The sequence below is a fragment of the Cyrtonyx montezumae genome, unplaced genomic scaffold, assembly GCF_038088225.1.
Source record: "Cyrtonyx montezumae isolate F1298 unplaced genomic scaffold, pur_monq_1.0 scaffold_0, whole genome shotgun sequence".
Taxonomy (NCBI): domain Eukaryota; kingdom Metazoa; phylum Chordata; class Aves; order Galliformes; family Odontophoridae; genus Cyrtonyx; species Cyrtonyx montezumae.
The window spans coordinates 48553838-48570667 of record NW_027071824.1 but is presented as its reverse complement, the minus strand read 5'-3'; the positions used below and the strand labels follow the sequence as shown (position 1 = coordinate 48570667).

General features: G+C 38.3%; 1 protein-coding gene across 1 annotated transcript in view; it reads right to left on the bottom strand.

Moving 5' to 3' along the window:
* Positions 1 to 3106: 3106 nt before the first annotated feature.
* ROS1 (ROS proto-oncogene 1, receptor tyrosine kinase) overlaps positions 3107 to 16830 on the bottom strand; it is a 70760-nt gene continuing 57036 nt past the window's right edge. The window contains exons 43-44 of the mRNA XM_065734844.1: positions 13731 to 13894; positions 3107 to 4542 (exon numbers count right to left, since the gene is read on the bottom strand). Coding sequence (XP_065590916.1) covers positions 4397 to 4542; positions 13731 to 13894 — 310 coding nt within the window. The 3' untranslated portion in view covers positions 3107 to 4396. The remainder of the gene's footprint in view (positions 4543 to 13730; positions 13895 to 16830) is intronic.

Below are 16830 nucleotides of genomic sequence, written 5' to 3'. Positions count from 1 at the left end.
TTTACCCTTGTTAAAAATTGATTTCCCTCATGTTTATAAGCTCCCAGAAAAGCTGAGGAACCCCAACTCTTGATAAGGGCACTTTCACCTAACAGACTGATGGAGTTCTATGATCTGAACAATAAATATAAATGAGAAATATGCAGTTGATACTATCTATCTGTATTTCCAAAGGGCTTTCTTCAAGTCTTCTACAAAGCTTTCCATAGATTAAAGGATCCTCACCTTGATATGTATTGTTAAAATCTGATAGACAAATTATAGGAATAAGAATAAACAGTTCCTGGAGGGAAAGAAGCTCACAAAGGGAGCAATTTATTCTGGGATATGTATCATTTGTCATAGTCAGTAGGAACATGATGGAAAGGCAAGAGCAATTAAATCAGGATTGTAAGGAAGAGTCCCAGCTCTGAGAAGCTGCAAGGATCTCATGCACCTCAAAGACCAGACAGTAAAACAGCAGTTGAAATTCAAACATGAAGTGATTAAAATATGAAGTGAAATTCATAATGAAGCTTTAATAATAACTCCACAAGTAAGCAGATGGACTCCAAGGTGGCCATTATCACTTAGTGCAACATATGCAGAGTATGAAAGACAATCCCATGAAAATATCACCTCAATACTCAGAGTGGACAAAAAAAACCCAAGCAAACAAATAAAATGGCAAGAGTGATATAGAAAATAATAGAGAACAGGAAATGCTCTCATGAGCCTTGAATACTCTTTGTTTATGTTCTCTTGCTCTCAGAAAGGAGCTTGTAGAACTGAGAACAGTCTGGGGAAAAATGTGAGGGTGACCAAAAGGATGGAAGTAATCCTGCAGGAGAAATGACTCGACAGGCAAGGAGTCCTCAAAGTGGGGAACAGTTGCTGCCTATGAGTAAGTATGGGAGTGACAGAACTCTACAGAGCTGCAGTACCAAGAAACAGGAGGAGAGGGAGAAACCATTCTCTTCTTTCCTGTCTGTAAGAACAAGGTAGTCTAAACTAAACTCATTTTCTGGACTGTGTGATCAGTGAGATCGTTCCCTGCAAGGAGTGGCATTTGCCCAGACCTTGCTCCTCCAGAGTCCAACTAATTCTTCAGGACTAGTTCTTCATTTCCAATTCTTATCTGAGAAGGTACTTTTCAAGACCATTCAAGTAATACTTTCTAGAAGGTTGGTGATACTGAAGCAAAACTTTGCACTGCATTGAAATAATTAAAATTTTAATTATAGCAACTAAAGTAGTGCTCACGACAAAACCTGAGAAGCTGAAGATTGAAAGATACAGTTTCCCCACTGGTGTACATCAGCTTATCTTAATGTATTTTAACTGATGTACAGTGTGTGAAAACTGGGTCCATCTGCTTTTATACTCACCTGAGAATGCATTTTCTTAAGAAGCTGCCAGAAATGCCAGCAAGAATCTCTAGACATTTTTATTCAGATTCAAAACACCACATCCTAATTCCTCCAGATCTTGCAGAAAGAATCTTCACAGAAGTGATTTCTGCTCTTACTTAGGTAGCTTCTGCTGGTTTATAAGGGGATTCAGGAAGAATTGCTCTTACTACATTAGATACCACACCGTATATTCATAATCAATGTACACCTTAAACAAAGAAAGTAAAGATACACAATATTGGCTGTACACTTGAGGGTGAGTCTCTCAGCAGGATGTCAGGCACCTGTGGTCATAATGATCGCTTCATTTGTATCTCACATTTGATCTTTCTGATACATCAAGATTCTTTTCTCTGCTAAATACATATTTCCTTAAAAAGATATTCTCATCCTTAAGCCCATCTACATTTACTTAAAATACTGTAGACTTGAAAGTCAAGACACTTGTATTCAAAACTATCTCAAATCTTTCAGTTTATCTGCCACAAGAGAAATGAATACAGGCCAGGTGGTGCCCTTTTTGTTTCCTAAGAGGGAGTGCACTAAAAGAGTCTTTCATCCATGTCCATCCCTCCTACTGTCTCCAAAGGGAACTACAATAAGTGTTATCAGACATTGGCTGCTTGAAAGTGAGAAGTATCCTCCAGAGTGTAAGGAAAATTGATGAGTAAAATGAGAATAATCATGAAGAGGAGAGGCATAATGTCAGTGGGATAAAGAAGGTGAAATGATGTGTAGAGAAAAGTGTGATATGGAAGTATGAAAGATTAAAAGTTTTTCACAACTAATGTTATGAGTGGAAGCAGGTAAGGTAACTTCGAACTCCCAGTCAGTACAGTCTTTGTATATGTACTCCTCTAAGACAAGAAGGTGAGGGAGAATGGAATGATGGACAAGGTCAGACTCAGAGCTGAAAAATGGAATCACGAAGCACGCTTTGGATCACACTGTGTACATGAGAATGTTAAATACTGTGTCTTCCACTGACTCCAGCAAGTTATATTCGAGGATTCTTAGATATGTACTTAGAGACTTGTGTCTTATTCAATCAATTTTTCATACTATTGGGTGCAATAGTGGTCAATATCCTGAGTTTTGTTTGTTGGCAGTGCATTAAACTTGACACTTTGTTCTTCATCCTGCTCTAATAAACTCTCCATCAACACTAATTTTCCAAAATGTGAATAAAGCAACACCTACCTTCCTGTCTGTTTTTGTTGTATCTTCGGGTATTTCTGACTAGTTCGAGGTGTTATTGTTGCTGTTTGTCACTGTTACTTGCCTTCCAACTAACTTAATTTTCCCATGTTTTACAGGCTTTTGTATGATAATTTTTCAACTCAGATCTCTAGAAGACTAAACCAGTGTGGGTAATATCACAGATGTAGTAATGGGGCCTCTGAATGTTGCTGCCTAGATAAACTTCTTGGCAGGGTTGAAGGCTTCTCCTGCTAATATCATAATATCATGTGAAAAAGATATCATATGAAGTCATGTTGATTCTCAAACATTTGTTTGCAGCCTGCTGACTGAGCAGTCCTCCAGAGTTAAGTGGAATTACATGTGCATGTGAAGTCATCCTGGTACTGTGACCACAGAACAGAGATCTTACTGGTTTCCAGTTAGCACGTTACTGGTTAGTAAATGTTACTCATGTTTAAGTTATTGAAATGGAAGAAATAGCTCTACAGTTAAACAGAAACTGAGGAGTGAGAAAACATTATACAGCATTTATTTATCCATCACTAAAGTCCTAGTGAGTGTAAGTTAAGAAAAAATAGAAGTGTTTCAACTGTTGGTATTGGCAACTGTTGCTTGTATGTGTACAAGTGCGGCTAAACTGTAAATGGAAAAAATGACATACAATAACAGCCAATTTGAATTGCTTTGTTCTGTTTTTGCCAGATATGTTTAAAGAATACTAATTCAAAATACCTCAATTTTTATTAGATTTGAAGCAAGACCTTCAAATAGTCAAAAACCAAACATCTTGTTTATCTGTATTGGATCTCCATTTAAGAAACTTGGAGCTTGACATTAGTGAAGATGTGCCTTAAAAATATATACATTTTAGTATTAAACAATCCACTTTTACTACTCTCTGGTGTTTCTCACTATCAAGAGTTTACATAAAAGCAAGGCATGATTCTAGCTTCCCAACAGATGTCAATGAATATCTCTGCAAAATTTGCAAACTGCTATTCATGGTGAAGCTTTCCAAAGAGCTTGTTGCTTCCTTTTACTCATGAATTATTTATATATTGTTTTATTATATATTTTGATTTGATCTTCAAGGACACCAAGGAAGAACATTTACCTTTATCCGATCAATTAACAAATGAAAGGTGATCAACATTAAAAGGGGAAAGGAATGTGGATTCTAGATTCACAGATCAATCACAGTGCAACTTAACATTTGAGGTGATTGCAAACATATGTTTAAAGTAAATGATAAAATAGACCATCCCTGCAGCAAACAACCCAGCCACCTTCCTTCAATTGCTGACAGATTTGGAGATCAGAAAAATACAGCTAGCATTTTTTAGCTTTTAAATTTGTATAATCTCATGTGTGCTCAATGGAGCTGTACTTGAACTGTTTTTCTTTTCGTTATCAGCTTGTTCCCTTCTGTGAGACTGCATGTCAGTACTTCTCTTTTGGAAGGACTGTTTGTGTCCATGGTTTATGTGGCTGCACAAAGCCAATTGGGATCACAGTAAAATCATTTGCTGTCTGATGGCAAGTTTTATTTCCTTAAAATATTTCTTGTGAAATGCATGAACCATAGCACTTAGAGAATTATGAATATGAAAATGTTGTCTTATTGTACACAAGCTTCAGTACCTTGTGACATTCTCTGGGAGTTATGGTGTTTTAGAGTGTTAGTGTTTCTTTTAAGAAATCTCTGAATGTATAATAAAGTGCATAATATTTTCTTTGTCTTACATCTTCTTTGGTAGAGTTTTCTCTTCTGTCTTCAGAGGAGTAGACAGATGGAATTAGATTTAAGTAACTTCCACAGAGCTGATGCTACCTTGATCTTGGTTGCTTTCTTTGACGACAACCAAATAATTTAGGCCTTCCTGATCCCTTGCTTCCATTAGAGTGGTTGAAAGGATGCTGTCTGAATCTGCAGGCGGAACATCGATGTCTGCATTAAAAAAAAAAAAAAAAAAAAAAAAAAGTAACAACCCAGTGATATAAATGTAGTATTAGAAAAAGTACAAAGTCAGCTTGTAGAGAAAAGTCTGTCTAGTGACTGTGTAAAGAGTGACTGATGAGTCAAACCTATTTTCTGCTATTGCTTGTGTGGATTGTATCTACCACCAAACCACTTAAGGATGTTTGGTCAAGACCATTAATACCTTTGGAGAGGGCAATACATTTATGAATACATGATTTCTTTTGCTAGGAAAGATAGCCTGCATAAAGCTAAAATGGTTTTAATCTGTACCTTTTTGTAAACCTGATAATAATACAATAGTAGAGTCCTGTAACGTGGGCAGTTTTCTACCTACTAAATTGTAATATACTCCCTCGTTAGAAGAATTGTAATCTTCTGTCTTCCAGGAAGCTTAAACCAACAATACAATGTCTTCTATCCATTACTAAAAGCTTAATGTTTTTTTCTTGATTTGATGCTGTTTGCATATACATGGTTGTCAGGAATCAATTGCAGGTAGTACAACTTTTTTTTTTAAGTGATTAACTAAAAGTTCAAGTATAATTGTTGCTTTCTTGCTATTTTGTGTGTTTACTTCTAATAATAGTTTGTTTGTTGTTTTTTTTTAATTATACTACCCCCTTATTTTACTTCACAACTGGAAAATGAAACATGACATTCATGGTTATTGACATGAGAATCACAGGTGCTGTGCTGATGCAGCGGGGCAAAAAACAATTTATTATGTCACTATAATGATACACACACGTCAGCTGCAAACTTGAAAGTCTTCTCCACATACTAGACACCACTAGCAAATATTATGAGGAAAAGCATGAACAGGAGTTTTGAATTTAGAAACCTGTTAGCAAGGTGGAGACTGGGACAGAACAAACTGTCCTCCTATAACACAGTGACTGACAGATATGAAAAATCATTTGATACTCACTTTGTCACTTCAGGACTATTATGGTAATATTTAGCAATTCATTCCCAACCAAGCATTCACCAACCAGTACAGCTCTTCTTTGTACGTGTTTTTTGTTCAATAAATATTGTAACGGAAACACTCAGGCACAAGTTGCCTTGGAAAAGGCACGCTGGCAAATGCTGAGAGTATGTTTGCAGCAAACTCTTAAGAGAGAAACCTTAAAATAAGGACCCAAGTAAAACTCGGTATTTACAGGCCAGACATATGCTGGCTGACCTGCCTAAGTATAGAACACTAGAGGAGCATTCAGATTTGTTTCCTGTATAAGTATCTGGAACTGATGAGGTGATGTTTACACAAATGTGAGTATGAGGTCACTGAGATATTTTTACCAGATATATAGATACATTACTAATTCTTTCCCCAACAGGTCTGAAGAGCTACAGAGTATATAAAATATTATAATCCTTCTTTAGCCCATATGCTGCCGTATTTCTCATTGCAGAGAAAAAGAGCTAAAAAATCAGCACCTTAGCTTGGTTTTACTTTTTGAGATTTTGGGACAAAAGAAGCAAGAAAGACTTCTTTCGTGTGCGTGTACGTGGTGTGTTCACATCCGGTGAAAAGAAAGAGGAAGAAGATATCCTTTCTTCTATAACGTGACACACATAAGCTGCACAGAGATTGCCATAACAAAATTTTTGACTACACAAGTCCTTTCCTTCACCATTGCGTTGTCTTCTCTTAGCATAGTGTTCAGCGCCCATGAAAGCTTAGCACCATTCTGCTGCACAAGCCAAAAACTCTCTGCAAAGATGTCAGGTTATGCAGTGCAATGCTTGCCTCTCAAATAAGTCAGCAAACAAGCGGATAATTTTTGCTCATTGAGTTATATGACAGGCAGAGACGGAAGTCACTGAAAATGAACAGTTAAGAAAAAATCATTATCTGTTGTGAAATTCCCCCAGAAATGTGAGACCTAGAAGTGACCACCAGCATCCTGGGAAGCCATAAGATAATGTAGAGAAGTTCAAATAAAGTTAGGAAGCCCCTTCTGAAGAACATCAAGAATTTGAAGACAGATAAAAGCTGGAGAAGGGAGACAGGCTGGTATATTCATGAGATATCTCTCTTTTCTTTTCAATTTTAACTTTGCTAAAATTAGTTGATTGATGTATAGTCATGCTGGGTTATACGTGAGTAAATGCAGGATAAACCATGTGATTTGATCCCCTCAGATTTCACAAGCAGAGCCTGGCTGAGCCAACAAACGTACCGAGAGGAGGCGTCCAAGGAACATCTTAATAGAATCTGGAGTCGTGCTGGGAAGTCTGCTCTAAACACTTAAATCCTGTGGGCTTGTCCATACCGTGGACTGCTGCATAGTGTAGAGTTACCCATGTCCACTCTGAATAACCTACATCAGGGCATGAGATAGGCTGGCTCTGGCAGCACAGTAATCAATACAAGAGCTCTCCTGAGAAGTAGGTCCCCGCAATGCTCCATGCTCCCTCAGGTGGACTGCTTCCAATAATTAAAATGCTAGATTCAAAGCCCTGCACTGTAGCTGCATAGGTATCTATGTCAGTTCCTAAATACATGTCTTGGTGGGAAGTTTTCCCCAGTACTAGTAAGCATCTGAACTAAACTGCAGGTAAACTAATTACAACTCAACTCTCTATGAGTAGGCAGAACTTCGGCCTCACATTAAGTGACACAAGACACTGTGATGGCCTGACTCATACTCACAACAGATGGAGGTTGCTTGCTTAGGCTCCTCTGAGGAGGCCAGTCCTAACCTGATAAAATCTGTACTTCCCCCTCTAAATCCCAGCATCTCAATCAGCCGCTTCCTGCATCGGGCAGCGACCATGCGAGCAGGGTCACGTATCCCACCTTTCCAGCTCAGAGTCCCTTTCCCTGCCTTCATTGCAAGCTGTGCGGGCTCACAACATGTTTTGAAATCCTGCCTGGGAGGGCGCAAATTGTTGTGATGTCTCGATAAGCAGATGGTTTTGAGGTGTTTAATTTCAGAAGGTGACAATGAATAAGAGGAAAAAAAGTCCATAGAAAAGCAGATTGGTAGAGTCAGAACAAACCGGTCTAGAGATGTTGATCTTCTGTTATAGCTATTTCAAGGCCAGATCCTCAGCTAGCGCAAATTAGCAAAGCTCCATAGAAACAAATGGGACATTACTGATTTACACCAGCTAATTATCTAGCCTGAAACATAACTAATTCTGGGCAATGCAGTTGCATACAATGCTTAGCACCTTCAATGGGTTAATAACCACATGTTTAGAAGTACAGTCATATTGATTTGTTAAGAGAGAAAAAGGTGGCTACCTAACGGTGACTGCTTCATCTCAACTAAGTCAGTGAGCTCCAGAAGGTAGTTCCTGTGCTTGGAGAGTTTGGCTAATACCTGTCAGCCACCTGGAACTGGAGGTGCTGTGTTTCAGTTTCTGCACATTGCTAGTAAGAATATAAATAGAACAAATATATATCCGTTTTAATACTCTGCTCTGTATTATGTATCAGTGGAGATATATCTGTGTTTCCTGTCTAATGAAGCGTATGATCTCGCATGGCTTGAGGGTGACTCACCAACCTTGCTATTCTGTCAGACACTAAAGATGCTAAAAGCAAGGATTTTCTTCATTTTGCATTTTTACTGTGCTAAACTGCTTGAGGCATTGACTGCTTTTTTTTTCCTCCACATTTTGATAGATTTTTTTAGAGATTCATGGACTGAAATGCCAAGATGCTGTCTTGGGAAACACAGACAAACTTTTTTATTAACTAGTTTATTATCACACTTAATATAAGAGCACCAAAACCAGCCAGCACCACGCTTGTTTCAGTACAATATGTCTTGAAACATAAGCAGAGAAGCACCTCCATTCTCCAGGTCACAAAGTAGGATTAATTTCACCAAGTTTTAATTAGTCAGATGTGACATGCCTTGTTTAGGCTTTTTGCCCAGGCTCCCTCTACAGTCAATGGAGAGAGAAGAGGGGGATGTGTTTTTGTGGAGATACTCTTTACTTATATTGACCTTTACACAGTAACGTCCCCTGAATAGGTCTACAACTCTCTAGTGACTATCAAATGGCCTAGACAGGCACAGTACATAAGTTTTAGTTGGTTACTCACTCATACAACACAAATGTCATCTATAAAATAAGATGATCTGATGTTATAATGCTTTTTTTTCCCCCTCCCTGCAAGCTAAAGTTTCAGCATTACTTTCCTTGCAATGTCATACAGCTCATGTGCACTCTCTGGAATCAAAAAGCATTTGTCTAGGAAACACAAACAAAATGATCACCCCATCAAGCTTGCCTTTTCCTGCAGTGTTGTAAGCACTCACTGTTTTGGAAGAAGCCTTTTTGTTGACCTCTACTGGCTTTGGGTCAGGCACTCACTAAACTAAGTGGGGAAGAGGATTACTGAATTTCAGAAAAATACAAAGGAGGCTAGATACAAGGTTTAAAAAATGTCTCTTATCAACACATCTACTTCAGAGAAGCTTCCGTTTGTCCAAGTGATTACTTTAAGTCTGGAGAGGTGTGCAGAATAGTTTCTAAAGGCAGCAAGTTTCAGGAAAATAAGCTGGTGGCTTACATAGCAATCCAGTACTACTCAGTCAGCAGACATATAATTAACAATGAGAGCACTGATCCCAGATTTTAATACCAAATCCCCTCAATGAAAAGTTTTGCACTCAGTTTAAAAAAAAAGTGACATTTTAACAAGTGCCTTAATTGCTGAAAAAAACCTAAATACACTGAGTGTTTTAGCTTCCCACATTTTCCAAGAGGTATCTCCAGTTTAGGGATTAAAAAATAATCTTTTAAGGTGGAATGTTTTTCCTTAAAGTCTTAAAAAAAAAAAAAAAAGCTCCTGAACAAAACAAAATACAGGGGGCAAATGTAACCAACTGTTGAGAAGTTCTTGCTGTAGTTGCTGTTTTTCTCTAGTCATGTCAGAACTTCTCTCCTTGCATTTTTAGACACAATGAAAAAGATACGATCCACGTAGTTTAACCAAACTAAAATCACAAGATCAGCCTTTTAAAATGTTACTTTTTTAATCATCTCAGAGTAAATGTTGTCAACTGATAACTTTGATGGCAAAATTTGCTTCCTATTTACAAAATAACTACAAGGTAACTGTGGCAGTTGTCACAACTGTGGATTTCCTCAGGTTCCCTCAAACAGCCTGGTATCTGCTCTCCTTCCAGCACTAACAGTATCATGCTCTGACAAAGTTTTTGAGCAGTTTTACATTTCTTCCTTATAGGTCCAGAATGCACTACTGGGAGCAGCACCAATAGGAATAGTCCTCCTGTGTCATAAAGGCGAGGAACTTCTCCAGCTGCTTAATGCCCAGTTGTCTGATGTTGGCAAAGATGTTTGCCAAAACAAACAGGTGTTTCCATACCCATAAAGAGGAATGCTTGGGACCTGAAAAAACACAGTGCTGTCTTGAATGTACAAATGTAAAAAGTTGTTTCTGAAAATAGATGGACTGGTTAATTTTGCAGGACCATCCTTTTAGCATGCTGATTCATGATGCTTCATTTGCGCTTTTTGAAAAGGAGGGAAGAACAGCCTATTTTTCAGCTGTGAGTGGGGCTCCTGAAGCAATTCCAGTTTGATTCAAAACCATTAAGGTAGCCCACAAATATCACAGTGCTCCGGATGGAAAGCACTTCCCTCACTCAAAATGTTAACATTTCTTCAATGTCTTGAGAAAGCTTGTATGAGCAAGAAGAGTAAATGCTCAACTGATAGATATCAAGAGCCTTTAAAGTCTCCTGATACAGAGGCACTTGGAGCAAGTGCTGTGTCTGATATTGTGCTCATCTGCTGAAATGCAGCAGGAATGAGGTAAATGCAGATCTAGGTACATAACCCTTATTAATGCTACTTTCATTTGAAATGAGTGAGAGGTAGGTAAGGAAATACCCATAGAAATCCCACAAACATGCAGAAAACGTTTAGTGAAAGTGAGGCTTTATGTATATTAACTGCAGCACTTATTCTGTAGACTGCCATCCCAAAGGAGCAAACTCACGTTCTCCTACCTGTGACATTATTTTTCTGTAAGAATGTTATTGGCTTTGGGCCACCGCTGCCATGGCGTGAGAACTAATCTACACATCCCAGTGGGCTGCTGCCTAGTTGTTTGGTGCTGGAAGAGTTGCTTATAGCTACTCACCATCCTTTGGTCAAGGAAGCAAAGTCTGACTCTTGCTGAGATTCCTTTACTCCATTTTTAAACAGCAATGCCAGGAGCTGCTGGTGCTGCTTGGACATATTTATTGCTATTTGCTGTCTTCTTTATATGGGTAACTCTTGCAGTAGCAAAGATGATGTCTCTTCTGTCATCCTCTCACTTTCCTGTTAGTGTGCCCTCCAGACCACTAGCATACTTTTTATATTAGTTCACCCATACTTGCAATCTGCTTGACATATTGCATCCGTAATAATGTTGATAAGAAAATCTAACATTTTTTCAGCTCTTCTACCCATGAAACAGTGCTAAAGGCATGTACAGACTTGCTAAAGGTGTAGCTAACTATAAGCAGGTAAAGTTTTACAGAATTTGGAATATGTATATCCCCGTGTAAAGCTAAATATCATAGTTATTTTGAGTTCTGTTATTACACTTTGCTTGACATTTGGCTCTTTCTTTTGAAACCACATCTCCTGGTAAGAGCAAGCACTTCTTGGCAGCAGATTAATGACAGGAGTTTCATTACACACAAAGGCCAATGATCACGTACTGTTTTTGGAAAACCTTGCCCAGGACAGTCCATAATAATTTTGGATTATTTGTTCCAGCTGTCATCTTCCTACTACTACCACAAACACAAGTGCTCCATTTAGTTCTAGCTAAAAATGAATGCAAACTTAGAGCTACTTTAAAAATCACTACTTATACAGCATTTTATAAATCACAGACTGAGGCTGCCCCAAACTGTGTATGGCGGGATCACAAAGGAGAGTGCATTTTATTTTTGAATTTTGACTAGCATATGAATTGCCAGTTCTTGCATAAAACAACCACATTTCTGGAGCCAGCATTACTCTGAACTCCATTATAAAATGTTTACATTTCAGGCAGAAAAATGATTAAGTTCAAAGCTGGATATCTGCAGAAAACCTACAGGCATCGTTCCTTGATCAGATAATAGGGCAACATTAAAACATCACCAGGACTCTAGGCCTTCAGTCAAGCACACAGCGTACAGTTTGAGTGGTCTTGTAAATACTCTCTTGGAGAAAGAAGTAGATAACCAACAGATAAACTATGAAAATATGGGGGGAAAAGCTTGTGCATCACAGGGACATGTAAGGATCTCATCAAGCGTTTAGTAATTTAAAAGACACTTATATGAAAGAATGATATGTGAATGAATAAATTTCAAGATATACTGTTTTCTGATGAGCATTTTCTGTGTGAACATCATTACAAAGGACTGAGAAAAAGCCAAGGAGGAATTCTGACAACCAAAGCATGCCTAAAATTCTGGCCACAGAGATACCTTGTAGAGTGTCTGAGATGAGATTGCTAACTTCTAGACAGCTGCATTTGGGTGAGATAAAGTCCATTCAAAATGTAAGGCCTATTAGCTTGGGCAAGGTGCCTAATTAATTGGCTGTACTCATTTCCTGAGCTAATTCCAGGCTTAGATTTGTGCCAGATTAAATATCTTTTTCCTGAACACCATTATTCAGAGCAAAGATGCCCTTAAATAAACTAGGAAATTATATTACATGCATATGCATTAAGCATTTAATTATTGGGCAAGGGTGCAAAGTCAGCTGTTTAAATTAAAAGCAGGAAATGATAGACAGGTTATCAGTGCTAGCTAACTTTGGTTTCAAGTGCATCAGTGGTAAAATCTTTGGCCTTGTAAAGACATATGACCATGTCATACTGAGTGGATATGATACAGAGAGAAATTATGATGGGGAAGGGGAGGTTGACATTTGTAAAGCATCAAATGACAAAGAGTAGGAAAATACTGAATAGCCTATCATTAATTGAGAATTCGACAATGTCTGTCAATTGAGTGTAGGTAGAATATGTTGGAAAATTGCTACTTAATTGCATAATTGAATACTGCATCATTCTTTGAATTGATCACAATTTGTTTTAGGGTGGGGAAAATAACAAAATACCAATGTCTTAAAACTGTTTATGAGACAGAGTGAGTTCTCAGTTCAGAAACATTTTGTAGGGAAAAAAAAGCCTTTAGAAATTTTAGCAACGACTAGTTTTTGCTTTTTTGGATTGGGAAGCTCATCTTTTAGCAGAGTTTATTAGGAAAAGGAAAATAAGGAAACAGGTTAAATTAAAAGTAACTGTAAAATAGAAGTGAGATATTTCAAGAGATAATAATTTTCTTTTTGAAGACTTTCAAATCACACTGTTTTCCAAGACTTCACTTTTTTTTCCTAGATTTAGCCATTTGGGAATTACTGCAGGGTTAGAAAATCTTGTTCTGGCTTTGTCAGGCACAGGCATGCTGTGATTCCTGGCTGGATCTATCACAGTTCAGGCAAAGATAAAATCTGCCTTACTTAGGTACCTAATTTATGTTCTGTTTCAGACAACCACTGAACTAGTACTCCTAAAATAAGAGCCCAGGTGCCACCTTTAGATAATGGGGAAATTGAAGTTACATATGAATTGGATGTGTCTTGTGATGCTTGCTCAGTCTCAACTTCATAGGCTTTGCTTGGTAATCTTATGTGTGCTTTACCTAATGTATCATACCTAATGATGCCTAATACATCCCCATACAAATTCCTTAAGAGAGAGGTAAGTTGTGGCTTTCCAGTGCTTGAAGGGAGCTTATAAGCTGATAAGAGACTAAATTTTTACATGGGAAGATAGTGACAGGACAAGGGAGAATGACTTTAAACAAAAAGAAGGGAAGTTTAGGTTAGATGTTAGGGAAAAATTATTTGCTCAGAGGTGGTGAGGCATTGGCACATACTGCCCAGAAAACCTGTGGATACCTCATCCATCCCTGGAGGTGTTCAGGCCCAGCTTGGATGAGGACCTGAGCAGCCTGATCCGGCGGGTGACAGCCCTGTCCATGGTAGGAGCTGGAACTGAGTGGGCTTTAAAGTCTCTTCCAACCCAAGCCATTCTATGATTCTATCATTACACTGCTGCAGCTTTGGGCAGAAGCTGTGGGGATGGCAGTGGTGCCCAGGCTTACCCTCAAAAGCTTCGTTAATGAATCCAGCCACTGACTCTCTGTCTTCAAGGAACTGGCTGGAGCACACTGGAGAGTGCCTTATCTCTTGCAGCTTGTGCTGAATATAAAAGAAAGTAGGTCTGTTGTGAGGTTCTTGGGCCCAACATCGTGTCATTAAATCACACCTAGAGAAAAAAAAAAGTGTTAAAATGGAAATATTAAAGACAATAGAATAATCCATCTCATCATTTAATCATCTGACAAGTAAGATCAGTGCAGATTTTCAAATTCTGAAGACTTCATATACAGTGCAAAGATTACCTCCAGCTGCTGAGGGAAGAAAAGCAGATTAAGGGTCAGTTGTCAGGAATACAAACCATGAACGCTCTCAATTTTGCCAAAGATGGATATTTTTGAGATTGGGAGTAACTATAACATTGTAGGGACAAAACAAACAAACAAAAAAACAGTTCCTGCTCTCACCACTCTCATCATACTCACCTAAAAAGTGACCAATATTTTCTGAGAAAGCAGACAAGAAAATAATTCTATGACAGTAAAAAATTCACTAAAACAAAAAAATGAACTTGAAGCTATCAGCTTTTTTATCCTCCTTCAACTCATGCCACTTCAACTTCAGAGATGTTCAAAGCAAACCCTCCAGGACAGAGAAGGTTAATTTAGACTTCTGCCCCCAGACCAAAACAAATAAGAGTACATTTCCCCATCAAAGGCAAAAATGGTATCAGTTTCCACTGAGTGCAGGGATCCTAGCCTGCCCTGAAAAAAAACACTGCTATCATTCAGTGGAAAACTGCCTTTCCTGTTTGTCTAAAGGATAGGGCTGATTTACATTGCCTACTTGAGGGCATGAATTGTGGCAAGCCCCAGACACACAAAAACAAATCCTACAAAAGCCAGGGGGAGCCAGGATGAGAACCAAACTGCAGCCAACACCTGGATATGTTAAGTGTTGGGAGAGGGGTGTTAGGGTCTCAAAACCAGAATGCAACATTTGAGCAGACAGTGAAAGGATGATTCAGGAAGCTCTTGCAGGAATGCAGAGTATTCACCTCTAAGCCATAAGTTCAAATCCTCCCCTGACAAAAAGCCTCGGAGACTTGCTGCTGTGAGATCTGAGTTATGTGAAACGGTTTGGATTGCTCAGACCCTCAGTTGTCCATGTTAAAAAAGAGGCTTCTGTCATTCACCACAACTCAGTACTTTACAGAACTCCTGATGACAACTGAAGGACATCTCTCTAGTTCTGGTTTTCCCATGATATTTTTCATTAAAATACGGTGGATAGGTGAAAAACATCAGTAAAATTTTTTCAGAACAACTTTTCATCAACCTGTATCACACAGTTGCAGAGCTGATAGAGTGATACCAACTTCTCAAAATAATTCAATGAAATCTCAAGGATCTATAAAGTCATAGTAACCTCCTGAGTCACTTCTTCTCCTTACTTACTTTCAGGCGTACTGCTTATTGACGACACAAGAAATACAGACAGAAAAGTACTGAACTGGACTCAAAGAGAGCTCTAGTTTTCCTTCTTTTGGTATCAAAGTGTCTGTCACATTCAGTTCAAAAGCCATATAACCTACTTTCTGGTCATGCTGATTCGTAGTGTATACAAGAAGATGATCGGCACTCCAGGTTAGTACCTGGATTCTGATGGGCAGAGACTTGTGCACGGAAGTGTGCAGAGCTTAATGAGTGCACTGCTGTTCTTATGGAAAGGAGAAACAGACAGACAGAAACCAAGAGAGGAAGAAAGAAATAGGAAACGATACACAAGTCACTTCTGAAACAAGAACTTGACAAATGAAGATTCAGAACATTTTTGCATTCCTAAGGTTGTCTTTTCAAATAACTACTTTTTAATGGATGATTTGCTTCACAGAGTCATTCAGTGTTGTTACTGAGAGATAACATTCACTGTTGCAAATAATAGTGAGAATAATAATAACAATAGTAATAACTGGCATTATGTTTTAAATCCTTATTTCTTTAATCAACTTATTTGCTGGTTGGCGTAAAATATTAATACGGGATAGAATATATATTGTCTATAAACTATTTAATTCGGATTAGGTTTTGGTTTCTAATGACTGAAGCTTTCATACTATCAGAAAATATCTGTAAATTTTGCAGGGACAGCTACACATGGGTAAATACATTATTGATATCTAAGGAATGTTATGTTAAGTCACATGGCACAAATTTTCACAAGCCCAGAAATGCACCAGTATGACGTCAATCAAGAGGGTGAAAGTGAATCTAATAGTACATGAATTGTCATTCATGAACTTGAGCACATTCCTATATTTTCTTAGGTGACAAACATGGATTAGAAGACACTTTTTGAGGAAAGCCTTCCAAGAGGAAATGAAAAATAACAACCCAAACATATCATTAGATGAACTTTAACATTAGGTTTAGGAACTAGCATTTAGATGTACACACCTACATTTCACAACAGAGTCTTATGTGGGCTGAACAACATGTATACGTCCAATAGAAATGCATATGTGAAAAACTTCAGAGTCCAGAGTATCAAAGAAATACTACTAATAAGTAGTAGCTAATTTTGGAGGTTGAAATTGAACTGTTCCTGATTTTTTCATTGATAATGTCCTGTAGATTGTGTGAAATAATTTTCTCACGCGCAAAATGGAAAATACCACTGGTGTGAGGATTTTCCTAGAAAAGGAGAAAATCTGTTGGAATAGAGCCCTTGCCCACATTTTGAGGAGGCCTTCTTTACCACCCAACCTCAAATCCCCCAGGGGGATTTTCCTAGAATCAAACAGCAAAAGTCTTCAATTACCAAAATTCCTTCAGCAAACTCAGTTGTATAACTTTGTATGGGGACAATCATTTGGTGAAACAGCAGCTTCAGGTCGGCAAGTGGCACTGCCCTTGTACAAGTTCTCCTGATTGCAATGCACAGCCTTTCAGGATGGATGTTATATGTTCTGCCCAAACCTTGACATGCTCTTGCATGCAAAACTCACACCCTGGTGGCTGTACAGATGTGGGTCTCTGGCTGCACAGCTAGTGCCATTCATATATGTGATTCGTATTTCAATAAACACAGCTCATCTGCAGATCC